Source organism: Acanthochromis polyacanthus, chromosome 20 (assembly GCF_021347895.1).
Source record: "Acanthochromis polyacanthus isolate Apoly-LR-REF ecotype Palm Island chromosome 20, KAUST_Apoly_ChrSc, whole genome shotgun sequence".
Taxonomy (NCBI): Eukaryota; Metazoa; Chordata; class Actinopteri; family Pomacentridae; genus Acanthochromis; species Acanthochromis polyacanthus.
Window position 1 is genome coordinate 12725468 of NC_067132.1, and position 14926 is coordinate 12740393.

The window sequence follows — 14926 nt, forward strand, 5'->3', positions numbered from 1 at the left end:
CCTAGGAGCATTAATTCCCTCTGGACACTCCCCTCTCTGCTGGAGCCAACACCAGATCAGCTATCACAGCCACCAATCACCGGCAGCCACTGCTGACTACAGTCCAGGTGAAAATAAGTTTGACCATTTAAAAAGCTCCAGTATATTTTAAGATATTGAGAAATAAATAATTATATGGAGGGAATTCAAATGAAAGGATCAATTAGACAGGATGTTGGAGGATGTTCAAGGAGAAGGATGGTGGTTATTTTATCATTATTACACATCAGCTCCATATTCTATTACCTCTATTTATGCAGCATTTGTGCTTATGCAGGATCATCTTTATCTCTATGTTTGAAACAATAAAGTATATTTTACAATATACTGAATAATTGGCTAACATACACTACTGTTCAAAAGTTTGGGGTCACTTAGAAATGTCCTTATTTTTGAAAGAAAAGCATTTTTTTCCATTGCTAATGTGGTAAATGACTAGCTTAGCCGAGCTAGACCCAGGTCTGAAGACACAAGGGTCTAAGAACTCTCGACAGGGAGGGAGGCGGGCTAAAAGGTTGTCTATCAAATCACTCTGCAGCAATTGGGTAGGTATACAACCAATCAGCGGAACGAATAGGCTGACGTAGTTCCTAGAGCGCCGAAAATCAGAGGATGCGGGAGTTCGGTGAAGCCTTATTTATACAGTCAATGGGTGAAGCTCAAGTATATTACAGACATGTTAACAGAAAGATTATTCAGAGTCGGTGCTAATGGAGCTCAACGACTGTTGTCGACCCTGGCAGAGAATTAAATTCGTTGCCGTCCGTTGTCTAGCACGGCTAGGCTAGTTGTTTCCGGTTGTTTCTGTCAGAATCGTTGCGCCTCTGTCGTCACTTAGTTACGCCCGCCTTCTGACTCTACACTTTATGGTGATTCGTCGGCCAGTTTTAGGAGCATCCAACCTCGAGGCTTACTGAGGGTAACTAGACCCACCCTGGCAGAGAATTAAATTCGTTGCCGTGGGTTGTCTAGCACGGATAGGCTAGTAAATGACTATTCTAGCTGCAAACAGCTGATTTTTAATGGAATATCTCCATAGGGGTACAGAGGAACATTTCCAGCAACCATCACTCCTGTGTTCTAATGCTACATTTTGGTAGCTAATGGTGTTGAAAGGCTGACTGATGAATAGAAAACCCTTGTGCAGTTATGTTAGCACATGAATAAAAGTGTGAGTTTTCATGGGAAACACGGACTTGCCTGGGTGACCCCAAACTTTTGAACGGTAGTGCATAAAATACATTGGAGTGACTCATGACAGTATAGGCTGAGAGTACGTGGTTTAAAATTGGACTGTGCCTGGGTTATTTCAGGCCCGTCTAGGTGTGGAATCCACAAATGGAAAGACCACTTAGTTAATCAGGCCTCACTATGTCTGATTAACAGGATTAGGTAGGATCTGAAGTGTAACTCTAAATGCACAAACACAATGCTGACAGGCAGGAACGGAAATGATAAAACAAAAGGCAGAATTATGAGGAAAAGCAATTAAATCAGGTAATTATTTATTTTAGCAGATATAGATGGGCATAAAATCAATCAAACATTATATGCTATTACAACTTTCTCATAATTCCAGATAATCTCTGTTTGGCTTTTACCACTGAAACTGAAAAAATAAATATACAGCATGTAAAATGACAGAATATACACACGTGGACAAAATTGTTGGTACCCCTCAGTTAAAGAAGGAAAAACCCACAATTCTCACTGAAATCACTTGAAACTCACAAAAGTAACAATAAATAGAAATTTATTGAAAATTAAATAATCAAAATCAGCCATCACTTTTGAATTGTTGATTAACATAATTATTTAAAAAAACAAACTAATGAAATAGGGCTGGACAAAAATGATGGTACCCATAACTTAATATTTTGTTGCACAACCTTTTGAGGCAATCACTGCAATTAAACGATTTCTGTATTTGTCAATGAGCGTTCTGCAGCTGTCAACAGGTATTTTGGCCCACTCCTCATGAGCAAACAGCTCCAGTTGTCTCAGGTTTGATGGGTGTCTTCTCCAAATGGCATGTTTCAGCTCCTTCCACATATGTTCAATGGGATTCAGATCTGGGCTCATAGAAGGCCACTTTAGAATAGTCCAACGCTTTTCTCTCAGCCATTCTTGGGTGTTTTTGGCTGTGTGTTTTGGATGGTTGTCCTGTTGGAAGACCCATGACCTGCGACTGAGACCAAGCTTTCTGACACAAGGCAGCACATTTCTCTCCAGAATGCCTTGATAGTCTTCAGATTTCATTGTACCTTGCACACTTTCAAGACACCCTGTGCCAGATGCAGCAAAGCAGCCCCAAAACATTACTGAGCCTCCTCCATGTTTCACCGTAGGGACAGTGTTCTTTTCTTCGTATGCTTGGTTTTTGAGTCTATGAACATAGAGTTGATGTGCCTTACCAAAAAGCTCCAGTTTGGTCTCATCTGTCCAAAGGACATTCTCCCAGAAGCTTTGTGGCTTGTCAACATGCATTTTTGCAAATTCCAGTCTGGCTTTTTTATGAGTTTTTTTCAGCAGTGGTGTCCTCCTTGGTCGTCTCCCATGAAGTCCACTTTGGCTCAAACAACGACGAATGGTGCGATCTGACACTGATGTACCTTGGCCTTGGAGTTCACCTTTAATTTCTTTGGAGGTTGCTCTGGGCTCTTTGGATACAATTCCAACGATCCGTCTCTTCAATTTGTCATCAATTTTCCTCTTGCGGCCACGTCCAGGGAGGTTGGCTACTGTCCCGTGGGTCTTGAACTTCTGAATAATATGGGCCACTGTTGTCACAGGAACTTCAAGCTGTTTAGAGATGGTCTTATAGCCTTTACCTTTAAGATGTTTGTCTATAATTTTTTTTCGGATGTCCTGGGACAATTCTCTCCTTCGCTTTCTGTTGTCCATGTTCAGTGTGGTACACACCTTTTCACCAAACAGCAGGGTGACTACTTGTCTCCCTTTAAATAGGCAGACTGACTGATTATGAGTTTGGAAACACCTGTGATGTCAATTAAATGACACACCTGAGTTAATCATGTCACTCTGGTCAAATAGTTTTCAATCTTTTATAGAGGTACCATCATTTTTGTCCAGGCCTGTTTCATTAGTTTGTTTTTTTAAATAATTATGTTAATCAACAATTCAAAAGCAATGGCTGTTTTTGATTATTTAATTTTCAATAAATTTTTATTTATTGTTACTTTTGTGAGTTTCAAGTGATTTCAGTGAGAATTGTGGGTTTTTCCTTCTTTAACTGAGGGGTACCAACAATTTTGTCCACGTGTGTATAACCTGCAGTATCCACTTGGGGCAGTAGACAGTCTCTGGATCCTAATATTGTACTAATTGCATTTCTCAATGTTTGTTGCAGCCAGTGTTGTTTGACATTTAGTACATTTCCTTGTGATTACAATTAATGTTCTTAAAGCTCGCAGTCTTGCTTTAAGTGAACCGTGCTGCTGTCGGGCTTCTAGTAAATGTTTGAATGAGGCCATCTCAGAGAAAATCTTAACATTACAGAAAACAAACTCTGTACAAAAGAGCAGCAAGAGGCTGAAAATAAAACTGTACATTTATTCCCAAAAAGGAGTTATAAAGAAAAATCAAAGCAGGCTCATTATAGTCCTCACTGACCACCAGAACTCTGTAAAAAAAACCACACACACACAAAATATAGTTTGTTAAGGAGTTTGTGCGATGACCACATAGAAATAATGTCTTTGAGGAGAACAGTAAATTGTAGCTACCTTCATTTTGTCAATGAGGTTTTTGTTGATGCTTCCTCCGCTGGCTCGCAGCAGTTTGAGTGTCGGCGGTTTGGGTCCAAACAGCGCCAGGCCGTTCTTCTTCTCCTCTTCAGCTTTAGCTGCTGCTGGGCCCTTGGCCTTCATTAGTTTTCTACATAAACACACAAAGAAAACATCTGAATTACTTCTTCGTAGTTGTATGCCTCCAACAACCAGTCAAGTTGAACTTTACATCCATGTCTGCTGCGACTTGACCTTTGACCTTTTGGATATAAAGCATCATCATTTTATTAGACATTTGTGTGAGACTTTGTCACAATTAGAGTTGGAATTAGTGAGTTATAGCCAAAAAATGAGTTTGTTACATCACAGTGACCTTTAATCACCTAAATCTGATCTGTTCATCCACGAGTCCAAGAGAACCTTCACGACAAAGTTGAAGAAATTCCCTCCATGCTGTTCAGGAGAAGTTGGTCTGTACACACAAGCCCTAAAACACAATACCTCCATGTTGGCAACAGCCGAGGCCAGAAACATTATATATGGTGAAAAATGGCAAAAGGGATAAAAAAATAATAACCAGCAAACACGCTCTAAAGCATGTACTGCAAACACTTGGTTTGCAGGGAAAACAAAGGAATAGTTATCTTTGACTTTAAATGATATCATAATATAACATGTAGGTTTCTTTTAATTTTGGTAAGGAGCATCAGTCCAAAAGTATGTTGAGATTAATTGATTATTCTAAATTTGCCCATAGATGTGAGTGTGATTGTTTGTCCTGCTTTAAATTACTGTATTGTTTTTAGGTAATTTTCTTGTTTTTTACTGTAAAGGACTTTGGTCATCCTTTGGCCTGTTGTAAAGGGCTATATAAATATACTTTGATTGATTGATTGATTGATCTCTGCACTATGTTAATATACTTCTCAAAATGGCTCCTTCAATGGCCACATGGAATTATTTTAAATGATCAAATACAGTGTTTCTCCTGCTCAGAATGGGCCTTTGGGAGGTGACTACACACCACAGTAAGCTTCATCAGTCTGTGTGCAGAGTGGTGATGGCATTTTCCTGTTTTTTATGGCACCTTGATAAACTGAAATGTGTATTGTTCTTGACTAAATGAAACTCCAATTGGCTGAAACCTCTTTGTGGGGCACCAAGAATTCCTCTCTGCAGGAACAGCCCTGACAGCTGCTGTGATTACAGCAGAGTACACTAGTAAAGAAGCCTAATGTGTTTGCCTTCAGGCCCAGGACTCACCTGCCCTTCCTGGCCAGAACTTTCTGGGACTCTGGATAATGGACCAGAATGTCAAAAAGGTCTTTCTTCTCCAGGACAAAGAGGTTAGCGAAGCCGTACGCTTTGACATTAGCTGTCCGCCTGTTGCCTCCGTCTTTGGAAGACTGCAAGAGACTAAGAAAAGAGAAACATTTTAAGTTTGACTAATAGATGTTGTTCTGTCTGTGCTGATTTAATTGGTTATCTTGTCATTTAAAAGGATATGGAAATTAAACATCCCTGCTGATGTTCATTACAGCTGTTTGTTTTTTTCTGTGAAATTACCTGATTTCTCCAAACACACATCCAGCCTTTAGTGTGACAAACACTATACTGTTGTCAGGTCCTCCCACCACCTGCACCGCTCCACTTTTAATGATGTACATCTCTTTACCGATGTCACCCTGCAGAGGTTTGAAAAGATTTGCACAGAGAATTTGCTGATTGTGTTTTGAACGGATGGATAATTAACTTTCATTTATTTTGAAAAACGTTTAAAGTTGACATTTTAATCTAGGATAACGGCATGATCACAACATTAGCTTACTTTTTTCACAACAAAGTCTCCGGGTAGGTAGATGATTGACTTGAGCCTCAGCAACATGTCGACTAACATCTGCTGGTCACAGCCCTGTGGAAACCCAAAGAGATATTTAACTGAACAGTCTACGGTATCCTCATGTTATTGTGTTTGTGACGACCTTGAAAAGATCAATCTTCTGGAAGGTTGTGAGGTTGATGTCCACAGCGATGGCAGTTTTCATCACTAGAGGCATCTTATCCAGCAGCTCCGACTCATCTGATAACATCGAAATGAGGTAATATAAATTTACCTTTTGATTCAAGGCTTTCTAATGTCCTGTAAAACACCGATGTTAGTGTCTACTGACCCAGCATGCCCTGAGCCTCCCAGGTGTAGGTGTACCAGGTGCGGATTCTGTTCTGCACCAAAGAGGGGATCCGGTTGGTCACCATGTAGGCGACGGTGTTGTCCATGGAGGCACGAAAGTAGGTCTGTCCAGCTGTAGCTGCACCGATTACATCCCTCATCTGAGGCAGGATGACGATAAAATAAGAGTAAATATGTGAAGTAAGAAGAATTTTGGTTAAACTGAATGACTACACTAGTCAATCAGACAATGGAGCGGATAGTTTTTGTTGTCAAAATGCTACATTTGCCATCTTTGGCAAGCTTTTTCAAAGTCAAGACTCCACAGGGAACCAATAGAATACAACAGACAGAGTGACGGATGATGGTTTGTTAGTGTGAATGTCAGTTGACGAGCTTCTTTCATCCAACACTACTTTACCAAGACAAACGGAGAAGGAGGTGATGGGCTAAATTACAGATGCTAATCTCAGGATTCCTCAGGATGCTATGGTTGATGCTACAGACACACTGTCTATGTTACCTGTCCAATCAAACTGGAGAACACAAAGACGCCCGTGAAAAAGTTAGTCATCTGAAAGGTAATATCAAAGATGGTGTGGGGTTCGTTAAGACCCCCAATGTTGATCAGACTGCGGACTGCAAAGCAGTAGCAACGCAGGTACTTGTGGAGAGGGTGAGGGTTGTTAGAGGGGCTCTCACAAACTATTACTGGGTGTTTCTGGCCGGTGTGTCCGAGTGGATTTATAGAAGAATCTGTATCTGTGTTGTGGAAGGAGTGGGCAGTCCTGAGTTCTGCAAATGTATTGAATCTTTCTTTTAAAGCTCGATTCCCTTGACGTCTTGCAGTAATTTTTTAAAGAACAAAATTTGTTGCAACTGCTTTAGCTGCTTAAGAAAAACGAAAAACCGTCAAGATTAAAAAGAAAAACATTGAATGTCAGCTGAAGCGAATCATTGAAAAAAAAAAACCGCAAAGAAGCAGAAGGCAAAAAATAAAATACAAGGCAATTGTTACAAGAGAGAAACTACCTGGCCGAGAATGACGGACATAAAGAAAGCCCCAAAAAGGTAGTTGATCATCTGAAAGATCTGTCCGAACATGGAGTCAGGAACTGGCAACTCACCGATCATCAGCAGGGACTTCTCCGCATAGAAAAAGCAGCTGATGTAACTGTAGCAGCAGCAGCAAAGATGGAAGATACATGCAACAGATTCAAATTTAGGACACTTCAGATGTGTCACAGATGCAGATTTTGTAAATAGGAGCTCAGATTATTGCATTTACTCTGAAAAGCTCTGTGTTAGCTTGTGTTGCATATATATTATACGTGTGACTGGTCATGTGATATTCAGCCATGTACTGTGTGTTCAAGACAACTAGTATGAATTTTAAAATGTGCAACGTACTGAAAACAGGACTACCCCACACCTCTGAAGTCAAGCAGGAATATAAAGATACTGTACTCACGCGTTGCCCAGGCCGGAGTAAACCCATTTTGTTTCACCGATGCCCTGATAGTCTGAGGCCACGTAGTAGAAGCAGGCGTTGATGTGGAGCATGAAGAGGAGGTAACCGATGGTGCGAATCACTCTAACAGAGCAGTAAAGATATCACTTACTCTTCTCTATTTCATTTGCTTCCACTGCTGATCACTTCAAGAGTTTTAGAGGCTGCTTCATGACTGACATTAAGATTTTATTTCGGTACACCTCTTTGATTTTTATCTTGATAGACATTTGTGAGATAAGGGCTGTATGACATTATAATTGTCGAATTCATCACGTGTGACGTACCTCCAGATGTAAGCTTTGGCCATGATGCTCTCTAGACGGTCACTGAACTCAAAAAACGTGTCTGCCTTGAGAATAAAGAGCGAAAGGTCAGTCAGAAAGTCAAACGCGGTGATCATTGTCTAAATATCCTTGAGAGAATTAGCACATGAGGAAACTCACCTTGAGAAGACGGTTGAACCTGAAAATGGATTTAAATCCAAACTGCATGTACAACAAGTCAAAAGGAATGGTGGAAATGGCATCAAACTGTTGAGAGAAAAATGTTTCACGTCACTGACATTAGTTTACAGTAGGGATGTCGAAATATTAGATTTTTACTACACAATCATAGTAGACAAAAGTATCACGATCACAACAATATGATAACTATAGATAGTTTGACAACATACAAATAATGCTCAGGTAAATACGTCTTAATCTTTGCTGATTGTGTGTTTTTATTTTTTTATAATTTTATTTGTTGGTTTATATCTTACTGATTATGTTATCATATGTTTATTATCAACATGATGTCAGTATTTTATTCTTCAAACATCAAAATTCATTCAAATTTTCAATTCAAGTCACCCTACCATGAATCTGTCAGAGTCTCTGTAGTGTTTCTTTGTCAGCACTCTGTCTTTCTGGAATGAAAAAGAAAAGCCGAGTTGTCACGTCTCAATCCAGGTCATTGTCAGTCAGCGATCAGGGTCATGTGACTCTTACTATGATGTCTCCTCTTTTGACGAACTGTTTGCGCGGCTGGAAGATGATGTTGTCTGTGAGGTAGATGAGGTCGGCCAGCAGGTCCACGGCGAACCAGTAAGGGATGGCGCTTTCAGTGTGGTAAGGGAAACACAGACGGGCCGTCATGAACCATATGTTGTAGATGAAGGCCAGAGTCACCAGGCTGAGCCACGCAATGTAGCGCTGATCTGTGAAAGGGTCTATAGTGGTCCCCACCACGGAGTCCATCTTGTCCTCAATGGGCTTCAGCATCATGTCCACGGTTGTCCAGGCAGCTACACTTAACCTGGTCTTAATGCTCACCTTCTCCTTCTTCTTCTCTTCCTCTGCTTTCTTTTTCTCCTCCTCCTCCTTCTCCTTCTGCTCATCCTCCGTCTTCTTCTTCTCCTGCTCCTCTTTCTTCTTCTTATCGGCTTCCTCCTTCTTTATCCGATCCTCCTCTGCTTGCCGTTCCCTTTCCTCGATGAGTTTCGTGTAGTCGTCTTCGTGTAGTATTGGTGCTGAAGGCATAACATCACAAATAAGTGAGCTAAAACATTTACTCTAAGTTAAATATTCTTCATTTGGGCAGTTACTGTCCAGTAAAGAGACAATAATGTCCCTAAGAATGTCTCACAGTTTTACATCATGTGCATGAAGATGAATAATTTTGTTTTGGCACTCACTGACAGGAGGAGATATCTCAGGGGATGAAATGTACTGATCAGCCAGTTTCTTCTTGTAGATCACGTTTCTCTCTCTCATCAGTTTGACTATGGCTCTGAGTTGGTCGTCTGAGTACCTGTTGATGACTATGGGCAGAGGTGGAGGAGGAGCCGCCTCCTGTCTGAAAAACAAGAGTTCCATCAGACAATAAGAGAGATCAGACAATTTGGCTCATCACAGGAGTGAAAAAGCAGGTATATCAGTGATGGATCCATCCCACTTAGTCCTGCTTTTGTGCATACTGGTTGACTATCATGGCCTACAAGTACATTTAATGCTTTTAATTCCAGCACACTTGCTCGGTATAAAGCCCGGTTCTCAGGCCTCTAAAGAAATCTCTAAACACACTTCAGATGAACCAAAATGCAGCAGTGAAAAACTTATCACGGAGAGATATTACCCTGGTTACAAAGGCTTGAAAGGCTTGCTGTTCATTTTAGGATTCATTTTAAGATTTAGCTTTTAGTTTTTAAATGACTTTGGGTACTAGCGCCTTAATATTTGTTTTATATATTGTTTAGATATTCGACTTCTTGGTCCCTGGATCCTTTAAACCTGTAGCGTACCAACCGTCATGTAATATAGTTCATACACTGACTTTTTGTTAAGTAGCTACGAATTCATGTGCAAAAAACATATCAAGTCATTTTAAAAATCACAGTTTGATTAAATTTCCTTTGACTGCACAATTAAAAAATAACAGGATTTAGGAAAACTAACACAAATTGAGCTGTCTCGTCAAAACAATGCAACATCGGTTTGAATGATATTCCCTGGAGTGAACAATTCAAAACACAATTTAGGGAAAGTGAAAATGGAGATAATTTGTTTCTCAAATGAATCCTTCATACTGGGCCTAAATTGTGATGTCAAACACAATGATGTTTGTTATACCTAAACTCTGATTAAAAGTGAGAACAGAGAAAGACACAATCTAATTTCAAAGTGAAGCAACATAAAAAAAACCCACATTTTTGAGCAGAGGGAGACTTTAAATATGCAATTTTTCCAGACTGTAAAATCAGCCTGCAGACATCGAAACTTACTTATATGTTGAACAACAATAAAAATGTTATTTCATTACATCCTCATATTATGTTCAAAGCTTTGGTAAACTTCATTTTCTAGGAGGCAGATTGGGGTTTTTATGTGATAGATTAAACTATACTGACTGAAACAAGAACAATCAAATCCACAAGACAACATGTTCTCGCTGTTCAACTGTAGTTTCACATTAATTCATCGCTATATTTGCAGTAAGAGAATGTGGCCAGCAGATGTCCCCATTTTAAAGGTGATTCAGTGCTTCAGAAAGCTCAGTTTCCACCACGAGTGGTTGTTTCATGAATATAAGCTGCTGTTAGCTCATGACTCAGCACAGTAACAGTCATTTGTACCATCATATAGACAGAATTACAGTGAAATGCTGCTAATTGACACAGACAACTTCAGCCTCAGCAGGACAGATCATGGATGCTCATGATTCGCCCCCTAGTGGATCAAATTCAGGATCACATCTGATAGAAGAAATCATTATCAAATGAGTCACCACATCTAAAAGTCAGTTCTTAATATGTTTAATCAAGCTGTGTAATTACATCAAGGTCCACAAATATTCTTAGAATGATTCCAGTGAGCCAAAACCAAAACACAACCACTTCAAAGGACGACAAAGTCTAAAATGAGGTCTTTTTGAGAGGTCGCTCTATGACTTTGCAATGGCTGCCTTTAAGTGGATTTTCTTTGCACATTATTTTGGAATGCAGAGTGAAAGAAAGTTAACTCTGAAAGCTGTTATAACTCAGCTCAAAGGTGATTGAGAGTCTTCTCTCCTTTGGTCAGAGCTGCGGATGAGGTCACCCTCTGGTGGCAGTGAGTCGCAGTGCTGATAGGAAGCCTTCGCAGACTTAATCTACCCTGAAGGCTGCAGCTTTTCATCTCGCTAATGTGACTCGTCAAGTCCAGGGCCACATTCTAATCTTGCAAAATGCAAGAGAGACACAAGCTCGTGCTTTACATTTGTTTGCATTAGAAAATTTGAGTGCTACAGTGGAAAAAAAATACTGGTATTTGTTTTGGAAGATAAGTTAGAAAAGCATGAATAAAGCTGTACAGAGAGTGTTCAGAACTAGCATAGAATATTAAACACACATCATGAGAGGTGTAGTTTTAAACTGCATTAGAGCCGTTTGTGTGAAACATAATTAGCTGACATCAGTCTAACCCTACTGAGGAGTGTCTTTCACATCACCTTTAAATAGCTGCTCTCCACCTGGAGTCCCCAGCTCTTCTCACCACTCTTTCATTATTCATTAATAAAACATTTACCACACGTTTCCTCATTTATAAAAGAAGATGTGTTTACAACTGTGAGGATCAGCCATTTCTGTCTCTACCTGTCGCCTCTGTGGCTTTTATTGCTGTGCCAGAAGCAGCCCCGGTGAGCTCCTTAAACCTAAAAAGCTGAAAAGCTTTTAATCCACTTTCAGGTCATCCTTGTGCTAATATGTGCGATGCACCAGAGGATAAAGATCTTACATGCTGCGCTCATCTCTGAGGGCTTTCTCAATCTTCCTCTGCTGTGTTGCCAGGGAAGCTGATTAATTAGCGTCCGTTGGGTGATTAATCTGATACAGGTTTGTGGTGTCGCTGTCTTGGCAGGCGTGTGTTTTGTAAGCTAAAGTGGAGTTTGGGGGCCGGGCAGATACTCCAGGGATAAATACACTGTAACTACTCTCTGTGATTGCTTATTACTTTCAATGCGATTAAAGGCAGCACAACAAATGAAGTGGACAAAAAAACAAAACCACTGGTGATGATGAAGGTTGGTGGATGTCAGTGTGACTGTTGCTCAAAGAAGCGGAAAATATAGAATCCAGTGCAGGTCTTACCCCTCAGCTCCAGGTTGGTCAGGGTTAGCTGGTGCTGCTGTAAGGGCAGGAGCTGGGGCAGGGGCAGGGGCAGGGGCAGGGGCAGGGGCAGGGGCAGGGGCAGGGGCAGAGGTGGGAGCAGGAGCTGGATCTGAGAAAACAAAATGATCAAAATTATCTTTCAACTCCTGTTCCTTCTTATTATTATAATGTACTTTGTATCTGTGGGGGCTAGAATAAAGCACAATAATTAATTTTACTTTTTTATTTCTTGTTTTCCTGTTTAGCATTTTTTTCAGTTTTCATAAAGTGCTTTATAAATGACATAATTAGCAGTATTACTGTTGTAAAAATGGATTACCTTCTTTCATGGTCACTTGAATATATAATCCACATGGCTAAAAAAGTGAGTCTATTATTTTGAAAGGCATCTATTGGTCCCAACTGACAAGTAACAAGCTACACAGTTCTTTAATCCTCATTTGGCATCTGTGCTGCACTGGTTATATACGAGTCTGATTTTATACTTATGTAGAAGGGAGAGACAAGCAGCTATACAGCACAGTAAAGGAAATTGATTAGGAGTTGTCTCGCTGGCTTCCAGACACATTAACTAACGGTATGATCAGCAGTGGGGGGGTAATGGAACCTGAATGGATAGCAGAGACAATCCCAATGCTCTTCACTCCAAATTGCCTGCAAGAGGGAGTCTAAACTTTTAGCAAGACAATCAACAAATCAATGAAATTCAATTTCTTGTAGAACTTAGCAACCGAGGAAACTAAGCTGAAATTGAGACGGACAGCAGGGCTGAGAAAAGTTGTCCAGAGGTGATCTGTCCACGGGGAACATCTGTCACCAGCCAGTTTGTGTCATTTGCAGGTCTGTCTGTTGCCTTTCCAGTGTGATTATTTTTACTGATCAATACTTCTGCCTTACAAGTGCACACAAAGCTGATTATGGTTATTTGAAGCTTCCCAATACTCCACGGATTTAAATTTGACAAAGAATTAATCTGAGAGAAAGTCAGTGTTGAGGTAATTCCACGAGCATTGGGTTACACTACAGTATGTTACATGCAAAAATATGAAGAGAATCAAATAAAAGTTGCACTGCACTGAAAAGAATAATGTGCATAAATGAAGTTTCCATCTTGTCTCTAACCGCCTGGGATACAGATCCAGCTTCTACAGTAACCGTATCATTTTCAGCCTCTTGAATAACTTACCCTGCGGTTTGTCCACTTTCTTGGCTTCATCTTCCTTATCGGCTGGCTTCTCCTCCTACACGACAAATCAACATTTTCCACAAAGTCAGATGCTTGGCTCCATTAGTCAAACCGCGGCCATTAGAGAGACATTTTAATTTCGAGAGGGTTTTTTAAAGAATAGCGAATTTAACATTTGACAAATTACTCCCTTGCCTGATAGACACTTTTAAAAACAAGCTGTGTTTGAGCCGAAATGAATTTAAAAGTGCCCGTCGGGTAATGAGTGATTTCAATGAGGTCCGTATAATGAAACAATTATGTTTGATTCTTTGCTGGCAAGAGTACTGAGCCAGTGAATGGATGGAGGAGCAGATAAGAAGCCACTGCTTTGATCTGAGGAGAAACAAATGTAACCAATTCGCTGTATTACACGCTGGACGCAATATATTATTTTTTTGTGGTTATCTTTGATTTCAGTCTTGGCTGCTGCTGCTGCTGTGACTGGCACATGCTGAGCTGCATTAAAGCTAATCAAAGTTTGAAAGAGTATCACAGAAGAATCCTGCATCTTTTCAGACCCACCATATGAATAAATAATATGGTGAACAGTTAATAGAGAGAATTTTTAGTGAGAGCTTGTCTTACTTTGGCTGGAGCTGGAGCTGGGTCCACCCTCCTGGTCCCAGAGTCTGCTGGCACCTGTGGGCCACTGAGGAGGCCCTTCAACTTCCCAAGCATGTCTAGAAGCCTAAAGGTGCATCCGCTGTATTTTCTGCTACCTGTATGAGGGGAATGTGCATAAGGTGCCTAAAGATCCCACTCTTGGCTTAACCCTCCTGTTCACTCTGCCTGTGGCTTCTCTTCTGCACCTGTTTTAAAGCAACATGCTCTCATAACCACGTTAGTCCTCATGGTTTTAATGCATTTAGCACCGCTAATACTCTTGCACAGAGAATAGCCCCCACCATCGCCACAGAAAGGTAAGCCCATCACCATCTCATATAGGATCCCAACTGGCTTATAACCACTGAAGCAGGGAGGAGCACCTTACCAGAAAACATGCATGTGTGTGTGTGCAAGGAGAACATTCAGATCCACTCTGGCTCTTAAAATACAAAATGTCAGGACGCACTTTTTAAATGCACTGCAGCACATGCATAGTATACTATCTCATTAATGACTTTCGTGTGACTTTCGTGAACTCTTAGGTATCTTTTGGAGTACTGTAGTAATGCAGGGTTTCAAAAAATAAAGCAGAAAATCAGAATACTTGCCGCTAGTGAAACTGTAAAGCTTTTGAATGAGCTAAATGCAAATGCATCAAGTACATCGTGTCTGCTGTCAGCATGGATAAAAGAGGAGAGGTGTGAACACAGCACCTGTCATATGTTGCTCCCTTCGTGCTGGTTTAAGCTGCAGGAGCTTGTTTCTCAGCATGTAAGGTGATTGTTCTTCTCTGTGAATGGAAGTTATTTGTAGCTCTGTAGTGCTTTTTCAAATGACTGTATGTTAGAAGCACACAATGCATCAACAACAAATGTTACTACAAATTCCAAAGCTAACACCATTGTATTGCTGTAAAGTTAAACCTTCAGCATGAGTGAACACTTCTGTTTTCCCCTGCAGCACTGGACAGTACTCACTGTTCTAACTGCTGAGC

General features: G+C 40.5%; 1 protein-coding gene across 1 annotated transcript; it reads right to left on the minus strand.

The window, feature by feature from the left end:
• Positions 1–3324: 3324 nt before the first annotated feature.
• Positions 3325–14142, minus strand: LOC110970197 (cyclic nucleotide-gated cation channel beta-3-like). Its single transcript, XM_051940448.1, has 17 exons — positions 13912–14142; positions 13285–13339; positions 12078–12207; positions 9147–9307; positions 8461–8981; positions 8328–8378; positions 7915–8001; positions 7756–7820; positions 7430–7552; positions 6991–7132; positions 5960–6119; positions 5771–5868; positions 5617–5700; positions 5355–5473; positions 5052–5204; positions 3786–3936; positions 3325–3682 (listed from the first exon to the last, which is right to left on the minus strand). Exons 1-17 carry the CDS (start codon positions 14002–14004, stop codon positions 3665–3667), a joined length of 2211 nt encoding a protein of 736 aa, XP_051796408.1. The 5' UTR covers positions 14005–14142; the 3' UTR covers positions 3325–3664.
• Positions 14143–14926: the final 784 nt, after the last annotated feature.

Coding starts and splice junctions, on each gene's coding strand:
- LOC110970197 (XM_051940448.1), bottom strand. CDS start 14,004: ATGCTTGGGAAGTTGAAGGGCCTCCTCAGTGGCCCACAGGTGCCAGCA. Junction 5,869..5,959: donor GGAGGCTCAGGGCATGCTGG/GTCAGTAGACAC, acceptor CGATGTTATCAG/ATGAGTCGGAGCTGCTGGAT. Junction 5,701..5,770: donor AGAAGATTGATCTTTTCAAG/GTCGTCACAAAC, acceptor GGGTTTCCACAG/GGCTGTGACCAGCAGATGTT.